General features: G+C 33.5%; 2 protein-coding genes across 5 annotated transcripts; one reads left to right on the top strand and one right to left on the bottom strand.

The window, feature by feature from the left end:
• The first annotated feature begins 36 nt into the window (after nt 1-36).
• LOC106791314 (putative serine protease K12H4.7) lies at nt 37-3167 on the top strand. 3 transcript variants are annotated; one of them, XM_014756867.1, is made up of 9 exons: nt 37-153; nt 693-900; nt 1059-1240; nt 1325-1560; nt 1837-1972; nt 2041-2357; nt 2418-2550; nt 2633-2802; nt 2863-3167. In XM_014756867.1, exons 2-9 carry the CDS (start codon nt 697-699, stop codon nt 2970-2972), a joined length of 1488 nt encoding a protein of 495 aa, XP_014612353.1. In that variant the 5' UTR covers nt 37-153; nt 693-696; the 3' UTR covers nt 2973-3167. The 3 variants fall into 3 exon arrangements, with proteins under 3 accessions (XP_014612353.1, XP_014612354.1, XP_014612355.1); XM_014756868.1 differs by having other exon boundaries at nt 87-190; XM_014756869.1 differs by lacking the exon at nt 37-153 and adding an exon at nt 209-267.
• LOC106791312 lies at nt 3159-18650 on the bottom strand. 2 transcript variants are annotated; one of them, XM_014756859.1, is made up of 11 exons: nt 18148-18650; nt 14286-14522; nt 11101-11313; nt 9199-9431; nt 8896-9107; nt 8598-8815; nt 8313-8516; nt 8113-8229; nt 7750-8031; nt 7087-7621; nt 3159-4593 (listed from the first exon to the last, which is right to left on the bottom strand). In XM_014756859.1, exons 1-11 carry the CDS (start codon nt 18200-18202, stop codon nt 4197-4199), a joined length of 2703 nt encoding a protein of 900 aa, XP_014612345.1. In that variant the 5' UTR covers nt 18203-18650; the 3' UTR covers nt 3159-4196. The 2 variants fall into 2 exon arrangements, with proteins under 2 accessions (XP_014612345.1, XP_014612346.1); XM_014756860.1 differs by having other exon boundaries at nt 8598-8812.
• Nucleotides 18651-22781: the final 4131 nt, after the last annotated feature.

Raw genomic sequence — 22781 nt, 5'->3', positions numbered from 1 at the left:
TTGTGACGGATCGGTAATCTTTGTTTTACCGACGCAGCGAAGACCGTTGTCGAAAAGAAAAAAAACCACAAAATTTCTGAAGTGACAGTTACAAAGCAATTCTAAAAGTTCTCGCTACTAAGTCAATACATTTGTCAGTGAAATTAAATCTATGTGCGTGTTCTTGTATAAACGAAATTAAATTAAATAAGTAAATATTCTTACTTAATTATCGATCGTGGTGGAAATAATTCTTATCACTCTTCCGTTATATACTACGATAACGTTGTACTTATCTTAATTTTTTAATTTAAAACATATAATAAACAACACTATATATTTCATATATCTATGTACCATATTAGTTATCACATACAAACAATAAGATATAAATAGAAAGTTTCTATTATTATTAATCTGTGTTTTTTTTAACACTCGTATAATTGTCTTATCTATTGTTCCTAACTTTGAACTCTGAAATATTTGTTTTTTTTTTTTTTGTGGACAACCAATTATTGTTAGTACAAACTTATTTTATAAATATAAAAATAAAATTATAAGTTATATATATATATTTTGTTCGTTTTTAGAAAGTAATATTTTACTTTTATGATTATTATCATTAAACAAATAATTGATACAGTTGTATATGCATACATGTTATTGCATTTTCATATTTGCTTTTCTATAACAATTATTTTCTTCTTTTCTAGTAAAATGCGATTATTATCATCATTATTGTTAATAGCAGTCTTTTTAAATATTACGGAAGCACTGCGGAATTTTATAAGAGGCAGAAGTAAAGATGGATATTTAGGTACATTGCTTTTAAGCAAAGAATATAAAAGGCTTCCTAACGAACAATGGTTTACCCAAATGCTTGACCACTTTAATCCAACCGATGCACGTATTTGGAAGCAGGTATAAATATAGGTTTTTAATAATTCAGAAGAATACAATAACGTTGCTTAGATTTTCTCAATATAAACTCAAACAAAGACTATCCTGTTGCTTTTTTAATAAGATTTTTTTTAATGAGATATTGAACTCAAATAGTTAATTCATCATTCCTTTTCCAGAGATATTTTCAAAATTCTGAATATTATAAGCCTGGTGGCCCTATGTTCCTTTTAATTGGTGGCGAAGGAACAGCGACTGCCAAGTGGATGGTCGAAGGACAATGGATCGAATATGCTAAACAATTTGGAGCTATGTGCTTTCAACTTGAACATCGCTTTTATGGAAAAAGTCATCCAACTGCGTTAGTTAACATTCTATAGTCTTAATATCTATAGAATTTATTTATATATAATATATATCATTTTATAAATAATATACTTTTCAGAGATATGAGTGTGAAGAACTTAGTTTATTTAAGTTCAGAACAAGCGCTTGCAGATATAGCATATTTTATACAAAATATAAATGATATTTATAAAGTAACTAAGAATACAAAATGGATTGTTTTTGGAGGTTCATATCCTGGATCATTAGCTGCATGGATGCGAGTTAAATACCCTCATCTTGTACATGGGGCTGTTTCAAGCAGTGGTCCTCTTCTTGCACAAATTGACTTTCAACGTTAGTATGATATCAATAATCCAATAGATATAACGTATATAATTTTCTAGGTCGTTTAGTATTTTATATATTTTACATGTTGGGTTGGTCAATAAAGTATGTATATAATATTAAAATATTTATTGTTAGTAAAAAATATGAATGCTATTTAAATATAAAATTCTGAAACTATTTATTGACCAACTAAATTTTGATAGATCCATTAATAGATTTTGTATTACAAATATTACAATCAAATATATTATTATATCTAAATTGAGAAAATATATTTTACAGAGTACTACGTTATCGTCGAAAATTCTCTTAAAGAATATTCTAAATCATGCGTGGATGTGATTGCAGCTGCTAACAAACAATTTCATATAATGTTACGTCATCCGATAGGTCAACAAGGTCTTGTTAAAAAATTCAAGTGAGTATAAATATAATTGCAAATAGTATTCCAAGATATTTATTTTCAACTTGTTTCTTTTTTGGCAGCCTGTGTGATCCGATAGATCCTGGATATACAAAACGCGTAGATATTTCGAATTTATACGAAACTATAGCAAGTAATTTTGCGGGTATTGTTCAATACAATAAAGATAATCGTAACAATTCAAAAATGGCTAATTTGACCGTCGACGATACATGTAAAATTCTTATAAACGAAACGATAGGTGCACCCATCGATAGACTAGCTCATATAAATAATTTGATACTAAATGCGAGCAAAGAAAAATGTTTGGATTTTAGATATGAAAATATGCTTCACGAGTTAAAGAATGTAACGTGGAGTTCTGAAGCAGGGGAAGGAGGTAATTTAACAAAAATTATTCTCTCTACTATCGTGTAAAACTATAATTCAATATTTTTAGGTCGGCAATGGGTTTATCAAACCTGTACGGAATTTGGATTTTTCCAGACGTCTACCGCACGTCCAACTTTATTTAGCGACACGTTTCCGGTCGAATATTTCATCCAACAGTGCATCGATATTTTTGGTCCTAGGTTCGTATATTAATAACCCGTAAAAATATATAATATAATTATTATTATTTATTATACTAATTCTTGTCATACTCTTTTTCAGATATAACTTAGATTTACTTAATAATGCAGTAAAGCGAACTAATACTCTATATGGAGCACTGCAGTTAAAAGTAAACAATGTAGTATTTGTACATGGATCTGTTGATCCGTGGCATGCGCTAGGTATTACAACATCATTAGGTCCTGAGGCTACCGCTATTTTTATCAACGGTATGTGCAAACTTACTCGCCTTTTTAATTCGCAGATATTTTAACTGATATTAATTAAAGGTACTGCGCATTGCGCCAACATGTATCCACCCTCGGAACATGACCTGCCTGAGTTAAAAGCAACCAGAGCACGAGTTGGAGAATTAATTGGTCAATGGTTAAAAAGCTAAGTTTACTTTAATTGTAATTATTTTAAATGTGATTATAGGGAGTAAGTCTGAACAATATATTTTCAAACAAAGTCATATAATCTTTCATTTGTATCCGCTTGTTACGATATATAATATATTTTTTTTTTATATTTACATATATCATTGAATAATAAAATGTTGATGTAAAATAGAATCTCAAAGATGATGCATAAATAGATGTTTTTATTTAATGTAATCGATACAATACAGCAACTAACAGCTAATGGTATAAGATTATTTTCACGAAATATATATCGTATTTAGGTAAATTAAAAGTAATTTGCCCAAAATGGCACTATAATAATTTACTCATTACTTGGCAAAATAAATACATATGTATACAAAATAATTATATGAATATCTTATCTCAGTCAACATTAGTTATAACGATAGTTACCGTCTATTTTAGATTAACGCGAAGATAAATTTGTTATCTATTATGTATTCTGAACGTTTCGTCATTAGAAAAGTCACTTTGTGAGGTGTTTGTGTTCTGTACAAACTGTATTCTATCTACCCAATTTACATATCAAAATAGCTTCCGTCATTAAAGAAACGTTTCATTCCGAAATGGATAACATCGGCCTTCCCTTATTTATTTTTGTTCTTTTTGTAAGTAATCAATAATATCAAGGCGAGGCCAAGGTACCCATGACAGATTTAAATTCTTATCGGAAAAACTCGACAAACCTATTCGAGATAATATTATTATACGAAGACGTATAATAAGAAAGAAAGAAAGAGAGAGAGAGAGAGAGAGAGAGAGAGAAAGTTTAGAAGAAAGTTAAAGGTACACTTTGCTATAGATAAATATATATATGCCAAGATTTGATCGTAATAAATATATATATTACTTTCTTTTCTTTCTTTTTTGGCATTCTGCTAAAAAAAATTCTGATCTTTCACGAAGATCAAGATGAACATAATTCTTATTCTTTTTATAGTAATCGCATATTAAAATACTTCTACATATATGTATGTACAGCATGACGTATAACAGATCGATTAATTATAAATTATTCATAAGATAACAGAGCAATAATATCAAATCCTTCATAGCAGAGGTCTCACGTATATCTATCAAAATAATAAACAATTCTATATGCGTACGCACGTTTTTCTTGTTACGAGCGAGTATGTCAATGAATTTCTTTGATTTAAAGATTGAAATTAAAATTGGAAATATAATCACCCGTGTAATGTTCAATATCTGTGATGAGATTGCGATTGTCTCCATTCGGGTGTTGAATTATTGTGATGATGATGATGGTGGTGGTGATGACGTTTCTTATCGGAAACACTAGCATGCTTGCTGGATGGATAAGCTGCGACATCGCTGACAACTAATTCCGAACCATCACGTTCGGTATTGTTGCCGCGATAATTTTCCCGATAACCTGGTTCATCCAGGGTCTCCTTGCGCTGTAACGCAGGATGGTTCATCTTATGTCCAGTGGTTTCATGTAGATTCTCCCATGCTTGCCTGTAATACCGATTTAATCCACCTCGACTTTCGGATGAACTGCTATCAAAACTAGCAACGGTATTACAATCTGGCGATGCTCGGTGGCGATAATGTTTACTGCTTCTACCACGATTCCTGCGTAAACAGGAATGAGATATTTGTAAAATAAAGACATTGTTCCTAACAATCATTATCTTATCGAAATTATTCTATAAAGCGTTTAGTTAGAGGATTATTATTTTTCAAGTGATTCACACAATAAACAACCAACAAAATGTAGACGATGCAATGAACAGAAGAATAAGCATGCTGCGATGAAAGATCGCTAGGCCGACTTTGCCATAAAATATAATCGAAGAACAATTATATATTTCAATAAGGAAACAATTATTATCAACAATCGTTGGCAATTAATCGACCTCAAGCGAAAAGTAAAATTTAGAATTATTTTTTCGATTTTGCATGAAGAAGATCAAAGCAAACATTTAATTTTATCCACAGGCATCGACGAGAAGCATTGCACAGTGATTATTATTATTATTATTAATCTTGGAAAAAAATAAAGGAAAAGTTAATATAATATAATCAGGATAAGGGTGCATAAATGGTCACTCGCGGAGGAGGGACGCGTGCAAAAAAAAAAATCGCGTGTAACAATACGAAGCTTTCTTTCTTGTAAAAAAACAAAAATAAAAAAGGACACCGCTAGGCTGCCGGTGAAACGAGCTACCACTATACGTAGTGCGCAGTAGAAACTTTGCTCGTTTACCTTGACTATCACTTGCGAGATTGGCGTACAGTGGTGTTGTGATGGTGGTACATGATGATGGTTGAGATGTGGTGGGGCGGTGGTTGCGGTTGGAGGGGTGGGGAAGAAGTAAACTTTGTCCTGTTGCTTTATTTTTATTCGTATAAGTTTCTTTCCTTTTTCCTGTTTTTATTTTTCTCTCTTTTTCTTAGTCGTAATTGTTGTTGCTGTTGTCTTTGATTTTTTTTTCCTTTCCATTTTTCTTTTTTTTTTTTTTTTTTTATTTTTTGTTGGGTATAGCTTTTCGTGGTTTTGTACTCGTTTAGAATTCAAATAGAGGGGTTCGAGAAGTAACCGGCACGGTGTGCTGCCGAGATGGTGAAGGAGTAAGGATGATCGCTACCACGGCGTGCCATGAGGTCGCGGCGCCCCAGGTGCTGGTCGGGGAAGGGCAGCGCCAGTAGCGTATACCAACGCGAGGGCATTCCTGCCTCGCCCCTTCCAAGGCCACTGCTACCGCCACCCCTTAACGCTCCAACCCCACCGAGCCCCCTGCGGCGCCTTCCTCTTACGCTCCCACTGCCGCTAATTACCGTTAAACCACGCAAACATTTCAACTCTTGAATGAATCTCAACTGTTTCTATCTACCTAAGCGCGCTTCATTTTTTCAATTCTATACACTTTTTATTTGAACTTACTCACGTCCAAGTTAAAAGTAAAAATCTCTTTCTAATCTCACAATCAAAGGCGAATTAACTATGACAATTTACTAACAATGGGAAAAACCAAGTTGACAGGACACCAATTTTTTTTCAATTCTACACAGTTGTAGGAGACCATCAGAACCCATACACTGTGTAAGCAGTAAAATGTGAAACTTCTCTTTTCGTTTTCTTGGAAACGATTGAGTATTGGGTCTTACCGCTTGCACAGTGTATGGTGTGGCGACTGTGTAGAATTAAAAAAAAATCGATATTCTGTTAACTTTGCTATTGTAAATTCGAAAATTGAAGTTAGTAAATGACTTGAATTATAACGTGAGTTTATTTGAAAATCATTTTCTTAACTATTCTAACATCAAATTATATTGATGTAAGATCAGATCAGAAATCAATGTCTACCTCTAATCGGTTCTACTTTCTGTAGAAATAATTTACGATTTTTACTATCATTGTGTGATTTTCAGGAAAAGGAACCAGCGTCGGAAAGGAATTCGTTAATAGATAAACAAGAAGAGTACGCGACATTTTTACGCGAAATCGCGATTATTTGTCAAAAAGATTTGATTCGATCGTAATGGTTAATGAATTATTTTTAAAGGAATAGCGTTTTCGCGTTTAATTTAAGATTAAAAAGAGGAGAAATAGAAAAGTAAAGAAATCGAAATACATGGTGTAACAAAAATACGCGGTCTTCTTAAAATGAGTTCCTTATTTGTAGAGAAGAGAAAAATTGATTATGTTATCGTGAAAATATATTTTATTTCTGATTTACTGAGTGTATTCTAATTATATTTGCATATTCTGAGAACATGCATCCATTTTATTATCTGAATGGTAGATCTCAACATTTTCGGTTGTTAAAAATTTACATCGGAATAAAAAATGGACTATACTAAAAATAAAATCAAACGCTAATGTCTTATAATTTATAAATAAAGTATTTTTCTTTTCTAAATATGAGAAATTCATTCCAGTAATTTTGTTACACCTTGTATACTGTACAGGCGATACAGTAGGCAGAAGTAGATAGGTAAAGAGCGGATATTTTATGTATAAAAGAGTGTTAATAATGTAATCGTAGCAGAATAAGACATAGACTGCTTGTTTGTGATATTTGTATGTTCGTCTAGTTCGACATTAGAATAACTTATCCTTACCTGCGTATCAGTATGACTACTGTTGTGATGACTGCAGCAAGGAAGACGAAACCACCGAAGACTCCGAGTGCAATGACAGCACCAAGATTTAATTTTGCTTGATGAGCACTAGCCGGTTGATTAGATGTGTCTACTTGCAAAGGTCCCGAGGGTTCGGGTACACCTGTGCCAATGCCAGCTTGCACGTGATCAGCACCACTACCAGCGATCTCGTTGTCTTGTGGATGATCCTTGCTATGATCATTTAGAATTGATGATGGAGAAGAAACAGCACTTTGTATGTTAACGTTTGACTTTTTCGGTTCGGTTTCTTTAACAGTCGCCATGTGTTCACCAGTAATCGGAGATTTTGGTGGAACGATCGTTGATTTTATCGTTGATTTCATCGTTGTAGTCGTAATTGCTTTCGTTGGAATATTTGTTACTGCGGTAGTCGTTCTAATCCTCGTTGTAACGAACGGTCGTGGTCTGCTACTCGTTGCTGGTCGTGATGTTGCTCGAGGAGGCAGCGTTACTGTAGTCGTATGAGGTTCTTCTATACAAACATAAACGAATAACAAAATGATGGACAATGCGAATAGTTGTAGTTTGTTATAAAATATTATACGAATAAAAAATTAAAGATAAAAGGAATAAAATATAATTATAAATAATTGAAATTACCTATGCAAGATGGCGCAGCGTGATCATAAAGTCCAGTTTGTAAGCAGAGAATCTGCCGTGAACCGATCAATCTATAACCTTTTTCGCATGTATAAGTGACAATACTACCAACGAAAAGACTCCTGTTAACGTTCATTTTGCCTGCCATTTCAGTTTCATCGATTTCATCGATTTGAACGAAACTGTGAGGAATCGTTGTGGGTGGATCGCAATGTATGGGTTCGCAACGCGGTGGTGGTCCGTTCCATCTTTCATCAATGTCGCACGTTAGCCTTGCACGACCTATGAAATGGAAAAACAAAACAATAGATTGATTTTACGTTAGATCGTATAATCATAATAATTACTATAATCATCGAGTACCTGTCATTTCGTATCCCTCGTCGCAAGAATAGAGTACTTGGCTCAGATAAGTTACAGTGTTGTTAATCAACGTGTAACCACCGTGCTTTATATTCGCGGGATAACCGCACTCGATATCTAAAAAAAAAAAAACACAGCAAAGTTAGTTTGCAACTCGTTAAAATCAACGAGAAGATAAATAGCGACTTTGTAATCCTTACTTTTACAAACCGGTGGAAATTCGTTGTAGAAGCCTGTGTCGAGACAGGTACGAGTCGAAGGTCCAATGAGAAGACTTCCAGAGTTGCAAGTATATTCTACAGAAGCACCAACTTCGTATTGACTAGCAGAATTTCTATTTATTGGAGCTGCCACGGTCATAGTTGAATTTGGTGGTTGTTCGGGTCTACCGCAAGATCGTGGTTCTACGAATTGAGAATATTTGTATTATATAGAAATGTATCATTAAAACGGTAAAAGGTAGGAAAATGAAAAATAACGCTTACGGTGTTGACAGATAAAATTGAGTCGAGCGTTGCAAGGTGTATCGGACCAGAGCCAACCCCTGCTACCGTCGTATCGAGCACAATCTTCTTCTGTACCTTGTGGAAGACTCCAAAAGGATACGGAGACTTCTTCTCCGCTACCAGTCCATCTCCAAATGGTCCGATCACTTTGATCCCTCACAGCACCCATCCAGTATTGGCTGGTAGTGTCACTCCTTCTTAAAAAATAAATAACATGAATATAGTTGATTGGATAACAAAGAATTGACTATTAAATATTTAGATGGATATACAGTACCTGTGTCGTCTCCACAATTCCCAAGAAATGAATCCTTGAAGTGCAGGATTACTTTCATCGACTAGAGTACCACCCCGTGTACGACAAAAGTTTAAAGCATCTCTAAAGATCAACGGTTGCCGATTATAAAATATGTAACACTTTCCATTATAAGTGGCTGTTGATCCTGGCGGTTGGTCTCTGAATTGTGGACACCTTTCGATAGGCAATGCCTGTGTATAGGAATATCACAATACAAGATGACAAGTATAATTAATATTGAGGATGAATAATATGAGTGATGCGTTGATCGTAACTGCATACCTGATCCGTATAAACGAAAGCTTCGCACAAGGATAGTTGCACCGGAATTGGCGCTTGGGTGGAAGCCTCTAAATGCACCGAAACAAATGCACCAGGCATTGGTGGATTGCAAGGAAGGAAAAGAGGTTGACCCTCTTCCAACGGACCAGTGAAACGGTTGCAAATTGGATTAGTTCCTAAATCTGGCCGATTGTTACCGACGCGAACGACGATTGTACCAGGAATACCAGTTCCTGTTAATTTAAAAAAAAACAAAAACGAATTTCTTTATATTCTTTTCGCTCCGTTAAAATTCCTCTTTTCTCTCTCTTTTGTTTTTGTTTAAATTTACTAAACGTAATTAACTGAAAAGCGAATTGATGAAGAAATAAGAAAAAGGCAACATCTTTCAACCTAAATAACGTCTCAGCCGCAACAATGAATTAAGCGTAGATTGTTATTACAATATTACATACTTTTCTCTCTGAGACATTTCGTTTCTCTTCGACAGAAAAAATAAAAGGGGCAAAGGAAAATAAAAGAAATGATATACGCATCTAATACGTAGAACTTTCATAAATCGGTAAACACGTTGAATTTCACTGTTTGAAAGTACGAAAAGGAAACGCGATATCAGAACGAAGCCGTAAGACTGATGTCCGGCTTCTCGTCATTTTCTTCTTTCTTTTTCTCTTAAACTTGAGAGAAACTCCTGTCGATTTGTCGTCACGGATCGTCTCGTCCTCTTCGCTAAATTATCACTTTATGAACAATAAAAAATGATCTTGTCCTGGTTTTCTCAATTGCGTTCACTTTTCTTTTCCTTTTTCGGCGATCATGCGTATTCAATCGTATTTGCATAAATTCCAATTAGTATTGGATATACGTTATCGACAATACGCGTTTCGTTCCGCTTGTAATTGTTTCCTTTTTTTATAAATAAAATTAACAATAGAAAAAAACTATATGAATTATTTTATATATATATATATATATATTATTTGATCTAATTATCTATCTGAATAAATTTAACAAACGAAACACACATAAACATTATAGTTGCATACACCACATATATTATCTGCATTGTATAGGATTGTTAAGACCTATGATCGTCACGGCTGTTGCTCAATGTGAAAGTTCTCATCTTTTCTTTCCGCGAAGAATAATTATAAGGTAGGTTATTGTGAAGTGCGATTGATTTAATTGCAAATAAGTACAGCATGTAGACAACTCGGAAGGTATAACGTGGAAATCATCCTAGGATACCTATCTCAACGAAGTTCTCTGGGCCGTGTCCAAGAGGTTGCTAGAAGGCTGCATACATCATGGATTTTACCACACATGGCCAACTTTTCCTTAGAGATCATTTCATCCGATATCTTTCCAGGGGTATTCACGTCAAATCAATTTTACACATCAGAAACTGAGGGTGATTGTTCTCGTAACAACTCGACTCTAAATTAACTAACTGATTGAATAATTTTAACGAATTCTTTACGAGTAATGATCGATCAAACGTAAATATTAAATTGTTAGAAATAGAAAAAGAAGAAGTGGAATTAATACAGCGTTGGTGAATTTATCGTACAATTTCACGGATGACTCGAGACGATGCTCGAACGATAATTCTGCTCTCTTTCGGTTTACCTCGATTAGACGCTTTGATTATCTTTGGTCAGTGGAAAGAAAGCGCGTTCTCGAAGATTGACAGAAAATCAACATCGTGAAAGAATCGATTTGAGGTCGAGGAAACTCATGCATCGAAACACCCAATCAAATAGAGATATCTCAGTAAATGAATAAGATTCCTACTTGTACTAGTTTACTGATAATTAGCTGATTAACAAAAATAATCATTTTCAACATCCGTCGAATTTATCGCACAGATTTGATCAATGTAAATTCAAATGAAATACTTACCACAGCAAGGTTTTCCAAAATCCAATCGGACCAGTTGTACCATATACGGTTCCAGAAGATTCACGTACCACCATGGTCTGTTTTCGGGTCTTGTTAAAGTACAAGTTTGTGCTGTGTAAATTTGTGCGCTGCTTCCGTCAACAGCGCGTTGCGGAATTCCGCCATCCAAACTGCTGGATTGCATCGGTGCTTTTCCTCCGGCAACGTTCAATACTAAAACGCAAAGAGAAAATAATGAAAACTTCATTAAGATTGATCGGTTAAGTCCGTGCCGTATTTCTACATAAATAAAAAGGCAAAAATTAGCATAGATTTATTAGGTTAATCACACATTATTTCAGACACATATTCGTCTTCAATAGAAGAAGTTAATCATTTCTCTTATCCTTCCGTTAACTTCTTAATCAGAATTGTTTTCAATCATTCATTATAAATGAAATGCAATTTGACGTGACATAGCATGATTGAAACTTTAATTCTAATCGTTCGATCGCGATCGTTGAATTGTAATGGATGAGAAAAAGGCCACCGAGACTCATTGCCATACTCCTTGTATATACAAGTATGTAATAAGTACATGATGAAAAAAGGTCGCGAGTATGGCCGCGATTTATGTACATACGTGAATGAGCAAATAGGTACTTTAATGCTCAAGTATGTGTACAGTGTATGTGTTTTGTATCTCAATACATACAAATCTAGTTAAAGTACGCAGAGATAGAAGAACAGCAGCCGGCCTCGAAGAAGAAAATAAAAATGAACAAGAAGAAAAATAAAAAGGGTAATAATAATAAGAAGAAGAATAAGAAGTTTTGTTCAGTGAATGCTGGCAAGTGCATTCGCGAAGAAGTCGTTGGCCTTGCGGTAGTTTTACTGTACCGTAATGTGAGAATTTTACCGGCGCTAACTCGCAATACTGACGCTACTTTTGCTTCTGCTGTTTAAATTGCTGCTGTTATCGTGTCGATATCGATAATAATAATTAGGCTAATTAATTTACTTTTATATATTAACTATGAGGGAAGAAATAAATTAGACATCTATATTACGAGATCCAATATTCTAAACTTGGACGAGGATAAGGGAAAATTGTTTCTTTTTTTTCCTTTAATTTTATCATCTCGAGAAGATATATAATTCTAGTATGTTTATATGATTCAATATCCTAAACATAGAACAATAAAATATATATGATCTAATATCCTAAATTTGAATGAGGAAATAAATAAAGCTGTTTCTTTTTTTTTACATTTTATTTTTCAAACATCTCAAAAATATTCAATTATGGTATCTAATTTAATAAATGGATTTATCTTTCTTTCAATCTTGTTGATCAGATAATTCGGATAATCGACGCACGATACGATTAATCATTTTGCATCATTATAATATTATATTTCTTGGAAACGAGTTTAAACGCCAACTTACTAACATTCCAATAGATGACTGTATATATATTTGCAACACTAATAAGTTAATAATTGATGTGTTCTCGACCTAAACCTACATATTGGATTACTCATCGACATTCAGCTGTACGGTTGTACACGTATGCAACTACATAGCACGTTCCCACAAACCCGATACATTCGCGTATCTCATAATTTACAGTTATTTCTCGCGAGTAAACGTGAGTAAGAAAAATTTTGCGGAGAATATATTGTCGGTTCCATAATAACTCTAATAACGGAAGTCTTCCGACATTAGGTTTTAGGATTATCTGTATTCTATTATACATAGAAGGATTAAGAAAACGGGATATTGTGTAGTCGTAGTAGAAAAAAACTAAATCAATGAGAATATCGGAAACGTATAAATTATGTGCATCCTTTCGAAAGTAGTTTAATTTTCAAATACAAATACTAGCAAATGATGCGTAATCTCTTGTCGCGTTACTTTCACAATTTTCCGTATATGGTTAAGCTCTATTACAGAAATTAACGATAACAAGAAAGTAGTAGAAAGAATCAACGAGAAAGTGTTAAACTCGGGCATGAAATTTTCGAGCTTCGTCGAAGCGTAAATGAAAAAGAAACCATTTTTTTTTTTTTTGTGTTTTTGTTCTTTGATTTTTCCTGATTGTATAAAGTGTAAACGTTGTATATCGTAAAATCGATGAAAATAATAAGATAAGTGAAAGTATTCTTCCGTTTTCAAGCCAAAATGTTATGTCAAAGATAGGAATCGTAGACGATCGTAAAGATGAATTCGAACGATCTAGGAAGTTGTGCCTTCGAGCGATGCGCTTAGAAAGAATAAAACCGTGGTAGACGTGTAAACTGAGGTCGAAAAGAAAGTTCCACGTTTCGCGATATTCTCACAAGAGCCGAGAGAAAAGGAGGAAGTAGTGCGTCGAGCTTTCTTGCTGAGGGAGTCGATTTCGAATACTCGACCACCTGGATTCTGATTTTTTTATTGTTTTCTTTTGTATTTTTTTTTTATCGATACTCAATAAAATCTTATCTTGACACGTTGATATCAACGCCAGTTAATTTGTCCAATTGGACCAGAATGAATTGTCAGTGACTTAAATGTCTCAAAAATAATTCAATAATTAAAATGAAATGAATATCAGCATATGTGAAATATTTTAAACATCAATACCATAGAACAATATTATATCTATTTAATTGGATCATACAATATAAACTAAAAAATTGCATTATTCAATAAATTTTAATTAAACATTATGTATCCGTAGTACAAAAATGATGTATACCGTATTGTATTATTCTATTGTGAAATGATAATCAACGTGTTAAATAAACCCTCCAATTATTTATACCTACAAATATATATGCATTTAAAAAAAATAGAGCAAGGAAGGGGGAGGAAGAAAAAATCGAGTCTGCCCAAGGACAACGGATAGCGGCTGCTTCACATTAGGAATGCGCATGGGGAAGGAAGGTTGGGAAGGCCGCGCACGAGCAACAGGTTCAGAGTTAACGGTGCAATGCCCCCACCGTCTTCGGTATTTCTTGGGTATCTATCGACGAGCGCCTCGGTCAAGGACATTCGGAATTAGGTCGATCAACTAACCGAAACTTCCTGTCTTCTGATAGATAGACAAGTATATATGTTATATTCGTATATGACAAATTTTAACCTTATGCATTATCGATATAATATTATCTAATTAAATAGAAATGTGTATAAAAAAAATATAAATATGAAAAAAAACTTACCGCAAAATGGAACACCTTCTGGTGTCCAAGTCCCTTCTGCCTGACATTGTCTTCTCGCTGGGCCGAGTAATTCAAAACCCCGTTCGCATGAATACGTAGCTACAGTTCCTTCCGGTAATTCTGTTTCTTTTAGAAGAGCATCCTCTTCGTCTATAACATCGTCAATGCTACTACCAGTGAAACGTACACTGCTGTGAGCTGGTGCACCTGGATAACCGCATCCAGTGCTAATGCTACCTGCAATTCAATACGCATATCTAAGTATTAAGATACATTTATTACATTTCAAACGCTTCATATTTAAGATAAACTTTATACATGCGTACAGGAATTAGTATCGGAAATATAAGATATATAAGATATATTGGTAGTGTCTCAAGTATCGCAATATTTTCCTATCGGCAATTATAAGCAGTGTATGTAATTTTTTAACATGCAAAATTATTTTTAATGTTGTTGAATTCAACTTGAAAAGATTAATCATATGTAACAGAAAAAAGCAGTAAAAATAATATACAGAAAAATTCAACAATGTTTGAAGATTTTCAAAGTATTCAACCACAAAAAAGAAAACTGTTTGTATTTATCTATCAATAAAAAGAATAAAGACAGTATTCTGAACATCATACTCTATCACAACAAACTTCTTGTCATAAAAATACTTGAAACAATTTAAAATAATGTGCTAAAATTTTTGAAGACATTTTTTACGAAACTAATTCCCTTGGAGATGATCACCACGTGATTGCATAAAACAACAGTAATTGTTGTACCTGTGAAGTACATAGTTACGTAGACACGCTACCTGTATAGATTTACAAAAGAGAATTGCTTGAAAGGCGTAAAACGCGTTTAAATGGGTATGCAATGTACGGGACGTTGCTTCATCAAGCATCGAAGTCTCCGTTTTTAACTTGATGACTTCGATGCCCGGTGAGGCTCGTCACCGTGGCTTTAACGCAAACAACCTATTTATATGCTTACAAACTACCTAAATACTTATGCACGTGCATTATAAAGTGTTTTGCTGTTGTGAAGATGCAATAAACATTTTAATGTTTTCTCTTTTCTTCCCCGGAGTTCTAGCTTCCATTATGTAATACGATTTGAAATCCTCATTTACGTAGGAATCTTGTCCGCAATATCGTAGGCTGTGCAATCTTATTTCATTCTTGCTCACTAAACGAGTGATCATTCTTTCGTGATTTGTTAACAAATTTATATATATATATATGTTTTTTTTTTTATAATAAAGGGTGTAACACGAAAAAAAGAAAAGAAAATACGAAACTTCCGGTAATAGCTCCTACGCAATAATTCGCCGGGTTAACTCAAGGATTTCGTCGAAGATTCAAGACGGGCGGAAATCGCTTTGAGTTCTTGCAGCGGAAATGATAATGCAAGCGATTCGCATCCTGTGGAAAATCGCGCAATCGTCTTTAAATTTTAACTTTTGAAGAATTGATCAGAGTGACGTGTTCTATTATCGCGTGCCTACAAAGCGTCAACATTGATTTAAACTTACGCGATTTATTTGCGAAATTGTACTTTTGTCTAAAAGCATTCTTTACTTCAATGTTTATTTTCAAATTACGCGTATAAATAAGGCTATAATTTCCAATTGAATATTCATGTAGAATGAAAATAACGCGTCAAATATAGGTGGGATTGATCGTAAGCGTGATATGTGAGAAAGGTGTAAAGGATCAATTGCTCGACAAGGTCATAGGATGAAACCGCGAACGAGATGAATGTCGAGATTACCACGACTCGTGTCGGGCGGACAGGTGACATTCCTGTGGTACGATACAATAAAACGGTTTCATCTTTAAATCATCGTAAGCACGTACGATCGGTAATTCAGCGTTGATCTCACGTTGATTTTGTGGTGCTCAAAACATAACGGTTTAAATCTATACGATTTACATATTTTTAATCAGCATACTTTTTCTATTGACTATGTTGCTAAACTATACAACACAAAAAGATACGAAAAGAATGTGGATCGTAATGTTTTGTCGAAGTATCAAACTTCTACAAATTGTTTTTACATTTACGCCTACGTTTGTCAGTCAAAATGGCAAGGCTGCATAAACCACGGTCAGGTACGTGCAGTTACAACCAACATAAACGTGATCAGAGTAAATAAACTTATGTGGGCCAGTAGAGTGGACATAACGAGCTACGATCGCGTGGAAAGGGTAAAAGTTATTCTGGTGTAAATATCAGGTCACCGCTATTTTTTACCGTTATATTCAGCAAGGATTATCATACAATACGATATCTTAATATGTTATAGTTTTTGCGATTGCGCGACGATATGATCATCTTTACTACTTAGCTCGCTAATATCCTAAGGGAGAGTAACGTAACGAAACGAAACGAAACGATTGTAAGTATGAGAAAGAGAGCGTTTAACAAGCAGCTAAAACATGTATTCAATTGTTTGGAATAATAATCGCGTTAAAAATAATAGTCAGAACTAATCATACACAATCATGAACGTAAGCATGTTGTTGCTCGTTAAGTATTTGTCGCACGATACGTGCCACTTTATTTAAACGCGGTAAACTATTTCTGTGAAATCGAAATAATATTTAATACTGTAATTTTTTTGTTTACGATAGTTCATGTTACTGCGATTTAATAGGAAAAAAATATATATACATAAAGAATTTTTTTGTAATGACATTATGAGAAAATTATGAATACATTTGACTTCGTATTTTCTAGAAGATTCACTTCGTGCTCATGCGGTTACGGATTAGCGAGCATAATGCGCGTCGGCTATTTTTATACCTATGACATCGTAATGCTGATTTTGTAGTACTATTACTATTGTGATTTTTGATCAACGATATTAAAATTCCTCTTTTACGAATGAAATCAGTGCCAGATTTTATCTTTTTAATTGATATTGGCAATCTTATTGTTTTCAGAATTAATAATCCTTTTCTCATTAAAATAATCATTATTGTACGAAAATGGTAATTACAACAATTTAGAAAATAAAGAATAAATGAAATTTTATTACTGAACATTGTGAGAAAATAACTTTAATGTTCTATGTCTTTTTATTTTTTTTTTTTTGCAGAGAATTTTTATAGTTGTTCGTTAACGTTTAATTACAATCAATAAGAAAAAACGACTTTCTTTTGACGAAAGTGAGTAGACCAATTCGTAGATTTTTTACATGTTTTAGATTTTAGATGATACATTTTTCAGCTAGTTTTGATGAAAGTTAGAAAGAAGTTAGAAGAAAATCTATGAAATAACATAAAATATAATATCATTAATTCTAAGAAAATTTTTGGAAAAAATGAAGAAAGGTGTACGATCAAAGTATTTGTCCTCTTTTATATATATATCACGTAGCGGTTGGCTGGTGATTTCAACGAGAGAGAAGAAAGACGCAAGAAAAGAAATTGTTTTCTCATCGTTGTATATTAATTTTTTATAATCTATAGAATTCGAAAAAAAAGAAATAGAACAAAGCGTGGAAATAAAATGATGCGAATGTTTGATAAATGAGGCTCTGAGGAAATAAAGAAAGAACAAGAAATACGAGTAAAGTGAAATAAAATAAAATGATATAATCAAATTCATTTGAAATAAATATGATTAATCGATCATAAATTAGATATAAACGAAGCATACTCTTGTAAATATCTATTAGTCTTGTAAATACAGTAAGAAAAAGTGTTATCGATAATAATATAATAAGAAGACATAAAAAAAAGAAAGTATTAAAATATTAGAATCTTTTATGAAAAGAAAAATATTTGCTTCTTTTATGTAAAAGTAAAAAAGTCAAACGGTCAAAGAAGAAGAAAAAAAAAAAGGTATTATTAAAGAAACGCACCTTTAACAATAGACCCCAGTACGAGGAGAAGACACGTAAATCCTTTCCCTTCCATTTCTTTTTTATGTCCAGCCTCCAAGCCCGAACACCCCGATGAATTCCAATGGTCGTTTCTCGAAATAAGAAAGTTACTGAGAAGATGATGAAAAAGCACTATTTTTTTTACTAAAGATATTTCACCGAATGCACCGTCGAGATGCCCATACTCGTCATCTCGCACGCTTGTAAGTTATTTTCTTCGAGATCACTCCGTAAAAATATTTTTTTCCAAACGGAAGGCAAAAAATTATGAAATAAAAATATAATAAAAAATATGATATATAACCAGCCGAATCGTTGGAACGAGGACAATAATATTTTCTTTGTAATAATTTGATATTTCTCTTTCTCTATTTTCCTACAGAGAAACTTTCGTTTGTGTCTTCTACGAGACACAAAGTAGGTCTTCTACGAGCGACGGACTACGATTTCTTCCGAAGACTGAGCTGCTCGTTCAGTCTACACTGTAGCAGGAAGTCGTCCAGGTGTTCTACTCCCTCCCCACCCCGTCCGGCCACCACTACCACCTGCTATATGTCTGCTGCTCTTTCTGCTTTTCTTTACCACTACCTCCAAGCAAATAACGAATAGTGTGCCAGTTGCCACCAAAAACGTGAGGTTGCCTTATACGATCGACTCACTCACTGACTATTCCTTCTATCCTACTTGCTATCCAACTCACGGGCCAATCTTTTGGCTATTCTTTTAGGAAGACCATTATCAAGAAAATGGGCGGATATTTACAGACAATGATCTGTCATTTACTTTAGTTTTTGAAAGTCTTTTCAATTTCTTTCGCTTGACCTCCATTTTATTCAACAAACTGTGAACACAACCAATTAATATAATATTTAATATTATCTACAAGAAAAAGGAAAGAAAAAGATACTAACAAATCGTTCAATTACGGAACGCTAATTATGCCTTAGAACAATTGATCGCAAAATCATATTATTTGCATATAGCGGAACGAGTTTACGTCTGTCGCCTGATTACTTATTAATCTTTGGTTATTTATCGATCATTTGTATTTCAATCGCGTACGATTTTCTAATAGAATATTTTTATAACGGTCTTATGATATATAGATACGAAAATATACATACATAAATATTTATATAGGTATACTTACCTACATAGATTTGATACTGTTAAAGGAATAATAAGACACTAATAATTGCTACATCTACGCAAATGAAAGAAGGAAGAAAAAATAAGGGCCTTGTATTCTCGATTTGGTAGAAGCGGAAATTTGTTGAGAGACGAAAGTTAGCTGTGTGCGGTAACGTGTGTCTAAAGAGTTGGAAGTCGAGTCACTTGTTAGCAACGTCGACTTCCTGACCCACATACCAGGGGCGCCGTACAAACGTAACACACTTTAGACGTTATTCCAGCCGTAAGGCAACCACGAACCAACCGCAACCCACCGGAATAGGAGGAATGCGCCGTGTTGTTCACGTTTACGTACTTCCGAATAATAATTTCCTTCAATCTCTTCGCAAATAAAACTATTCTCTTTAGAAAGATCTGAGGATCAACTAAATTCATTTTTCGAGGTCATCGACCTATGCCCCCACGACGTTTTTAATCTAGTACTCTAGCCGCCGAATCGAGTTTCTCCGTTAGCCTTCGATATCCTCTTCGAACAGGCCATATCGGTGACAGTGTCGACATTCTTTCACCGCATACCAATCGATACTTTTCGAGTAATTACACCCACTCGTAATCGATATTGTGATGACAGAAAAAAGTATTTTAACAAAAAAAAATGCTCGTTTAAACGATACACGATATAAATATTATATTTGCGAATTATTACGATAGTTTGGATTTAATAATGAATTTATATAATTTATCTTATATATTAAAATTATTTATATATATATATTATTAAATAAATTATAAAATAAATTCTTAACATTTTGTTCACTTACAATACACTGTCATAATTAATGGCACATATATTTATAATACTTGCTTTAACAGTTATACGTATACACCCATCGAAATATAATAAAACTCTATAATCATTGTAGATAAGAACATGTTTAACGTTTTATTAACAATCGATGACTATCGTATCAGTTGTTTTGTCAAGCAAATTCTAATATCTTCGATAACCTGCGACCCAATTCGAACATCCTCCGTGTCATCGATTCCTCGATGAAAGTTACTTGCCGGTAACCTCGTTAAGAAATCGTCGTCTTCAGTACGATGATCTTCGTTACTTAAAAGAATCTCCGCCAATGCCTCGCAACATTCGCGAGATTTGTTATTCCAGTCACGGTATTCCGAAAACGTTAAGAAAGAAAAGTACTATCCTTCGAATAATTACGCGATACAATTCTAAACCCTTTTTTAAACTTGTCGCTTTCGTTATTTTATTATACCTCGTGTTCTGTTGTTGTCCTCAGCAATATCAACTCGTTCTGTTCCAATTCCATTTTTCCCACACTCTCTTTACTCGTAAGGCGTAATTACCGACAAAATGGCGACTGGAATTATTAATGAATAAATTGATATTTGAAAATTCAACAAGAAATTTTAATAAACATATAATAATATATTAAATATTATCAAGTGTTATAATTTTCTATGTAACAATTTTCAACTCTTCTACGTCATCGAAATATCGTTGTACATACATCGTTTGATCGTAATCATATTTAAAAAAGCAACAGTAAAAGAAAACACATTATTATACGCGAGCTTATTCTCCTTCGTGAAAAACTATGTATTCATAAATTCGAAAATCGAGATTCGAGATAAATGCAAACGATTGTTTCTAAGTTAGTTGATATTCTCGGCACGGAAAACCATCTCACTGTTTCCCTTTGCCTCGATCTCTCAATCCCTCAGATATAATCTCGTAAGTGCGTTATCCTTTTAAGAAACAAAAGAACGAAAAATTGTTTCAGCAATCTTGACATTTCATAATATAATATAATAATCACGTTGATTACAATCATTTTTCCGTCAGACTCGATTCTTTGACTCTCACATGTGCGTTTTCCATTACTCGCAATCTTAACAACATCTAGAATTGCTGAAAAATAATTCTTAGAAAATTCAGTTAGAATTGTAGGAATATGAAAAAAAAAATAGTTTCTGAATGTTGTCTGGGAAAACGGGTTTTTAAATGAAGCTTGTGAAAAGTGATATTAATCGTTACCAAAATGGCGATGTCCTCAAATTTAGTTTCTCACGAACTTATTTAATGGAGAACGAACACATTAGGCAAACTAAACGCGTGTCGTGTTAAAAGTTATTTTTCAACATTTATCCATATTCCTATAAATTATATTCGCTTAAGTTAAATATTATTTGATTGCCTGGAAAGCTCGTGCCGATTTAGAAATACACATACATTAATATTTGATATATATTTTTATTTATAAATATTTTCATTAAATAATTTTCATGTAATAAATAAAAATAATTAAATAGTTCTTATAACTCAAACAAGATATAGGATGTTAGCTTAGAAATTTAACATTTTTCTGTATTTATTTTTTCTAGAACTTGGGATCTAACTGACGTCATAGAAACATTCACTTTTCTCTTCTCAGAAATTCCATATCCGTAAAGAGATCTTCCTAGTTCGATGATTCTTGCTTGCTTAGTTTGATTAATGTCTTTTTTTCGTATCATAAAATAAATGTTACTTTAGTGGTCGTTCTGTCAAAGGGGAAACGTCAAAAGAAATTTCGTAGATAAAAAAAATCAAATTTGTCACAACATACATATTATAAATTAAGAAAAATAAACACTCCGTTTGTTTCTGTCACAATGCGAAAAGTATGAGGGCTCCGTTAGCGCTTTCTCTTGAAATTAGAACAATGAGCGTATACTACTCGACTTGATAGCTGGAAATTCTCATTAACTACTTTGGCTTACCTTACCACCATTTCGATCCTATCGAAGCATAAACCATAACGTAAATCTTCAAAGAATCTTTGTCATTCAAAATCAAAGCAAAAATTTGTCGATCCTAGTTTTTTGAATCTTAATAAAAGGAACAGAAAAGAAATAAAAAGAAGAGTGGTTGCTCATTGAGTGTGCGAAAAAAAAAACGATTCAACCCAGTTACGGTTTTGACCGATCTAACCAACCGAAAAAGATAAAAGAAATAAGTTACAATTTTGAGAACAGTTTCGAATGTTTCTCAGACTGAATCAGCTCTTGGTTTACAAAATTTTATGAATATTGCAAAAAGAGAGAAGACAAAGACGAAATAATGGTGAATGAAAAGATGTCACGTGAGTCACCCACCCAATGGTATTTGCTTAGCTGCGGTATGTTAAGTTAGCTTTCACCGCAAAGGAGATGAGATAAAAATTGCAGAAGGAGAGACCTTATCGATAATAGACCTTCGGTGTCTCGATTTCGTTCGACCTCTTTCTTAACCGATGTTTCTCACGCTCGTACTAAGTAGTCTCGGCGATATAAAATTGTCGCTTTTATAATTAGAAGGAATATATCGATCGATATCGCACATTTGAATTCCCACGATTTTACAAGGCCGATGTCTTCATTTCTAACGTACGTTTTAAATATTGAAATAAGTATAGTTTGATATTTAAATAATGCACTGA

The sequence above is a fragment of the Polistes canadensis genome, unplaced genomic scaffold, assembly GCF_001313835.1.
Source record: "Polistes canadensis isolate GaletaPanama2010 unplaced genomic scaffold, ASM131383v1 scaffold_295, whole genome shotgun sequence".
NCBI lineage: Eukaryota > Metazoa > Arthropoda > Insecta > Hymenoptera > Vespidae > Polistes > Polistes canadensis.
The sequence above is the reverse complement of the archived record's forward strand: the minus strand, read 5'-3'. Positions and strand labels throughout refer to the sequence as shown.

Excerpts from the sequence above, each read along its gene's own strand:
- LOC106791312 (XM_014756859.1), bottom strand. The coding sequence starts at position 18,202 with ATGGAAGGGAAAGGATTTACGTGTCTTCTCCTCGTACTGGGGTCTATT. Across the intron at positions 9,108-9,198 it reads CTTTCGTTTATACGGATCAG|GCATTGCCTATCGAAAGGTG; the intron begins GTATGCAGTTAC and ends TCCTATACACAG. Across the intron at positions 8,517-8,597 it reads CAATTTTATCTGTCAACACC|AACCACGATCTTGCGGTAGA; the intron begins GTAAGCGTTATT and ends CTCAATTCGTAG.
- LOC106791314 (XM_014756867.1), top strand. The coding sequence starts at position 697 with ATGCGATTATTATCATCATTATTGTTAATAGCAGTCTTTTTAAATATT. Across the intron at positions 901-1,058 it reads ATGCACGTATTTGGAAGCAG|AGATATTTTCAAAATTCTGA; the intron begins GTATAAATATAG and ends TTCCTTTTCCAG. Across the intron at positions 1,561-1,836 it reads TGCACAAATTGACTTTCAAC|AGTACTACGTTATCGTCGAA; the intron begins GTTAGTATGATA and ends TATATTTTACAG.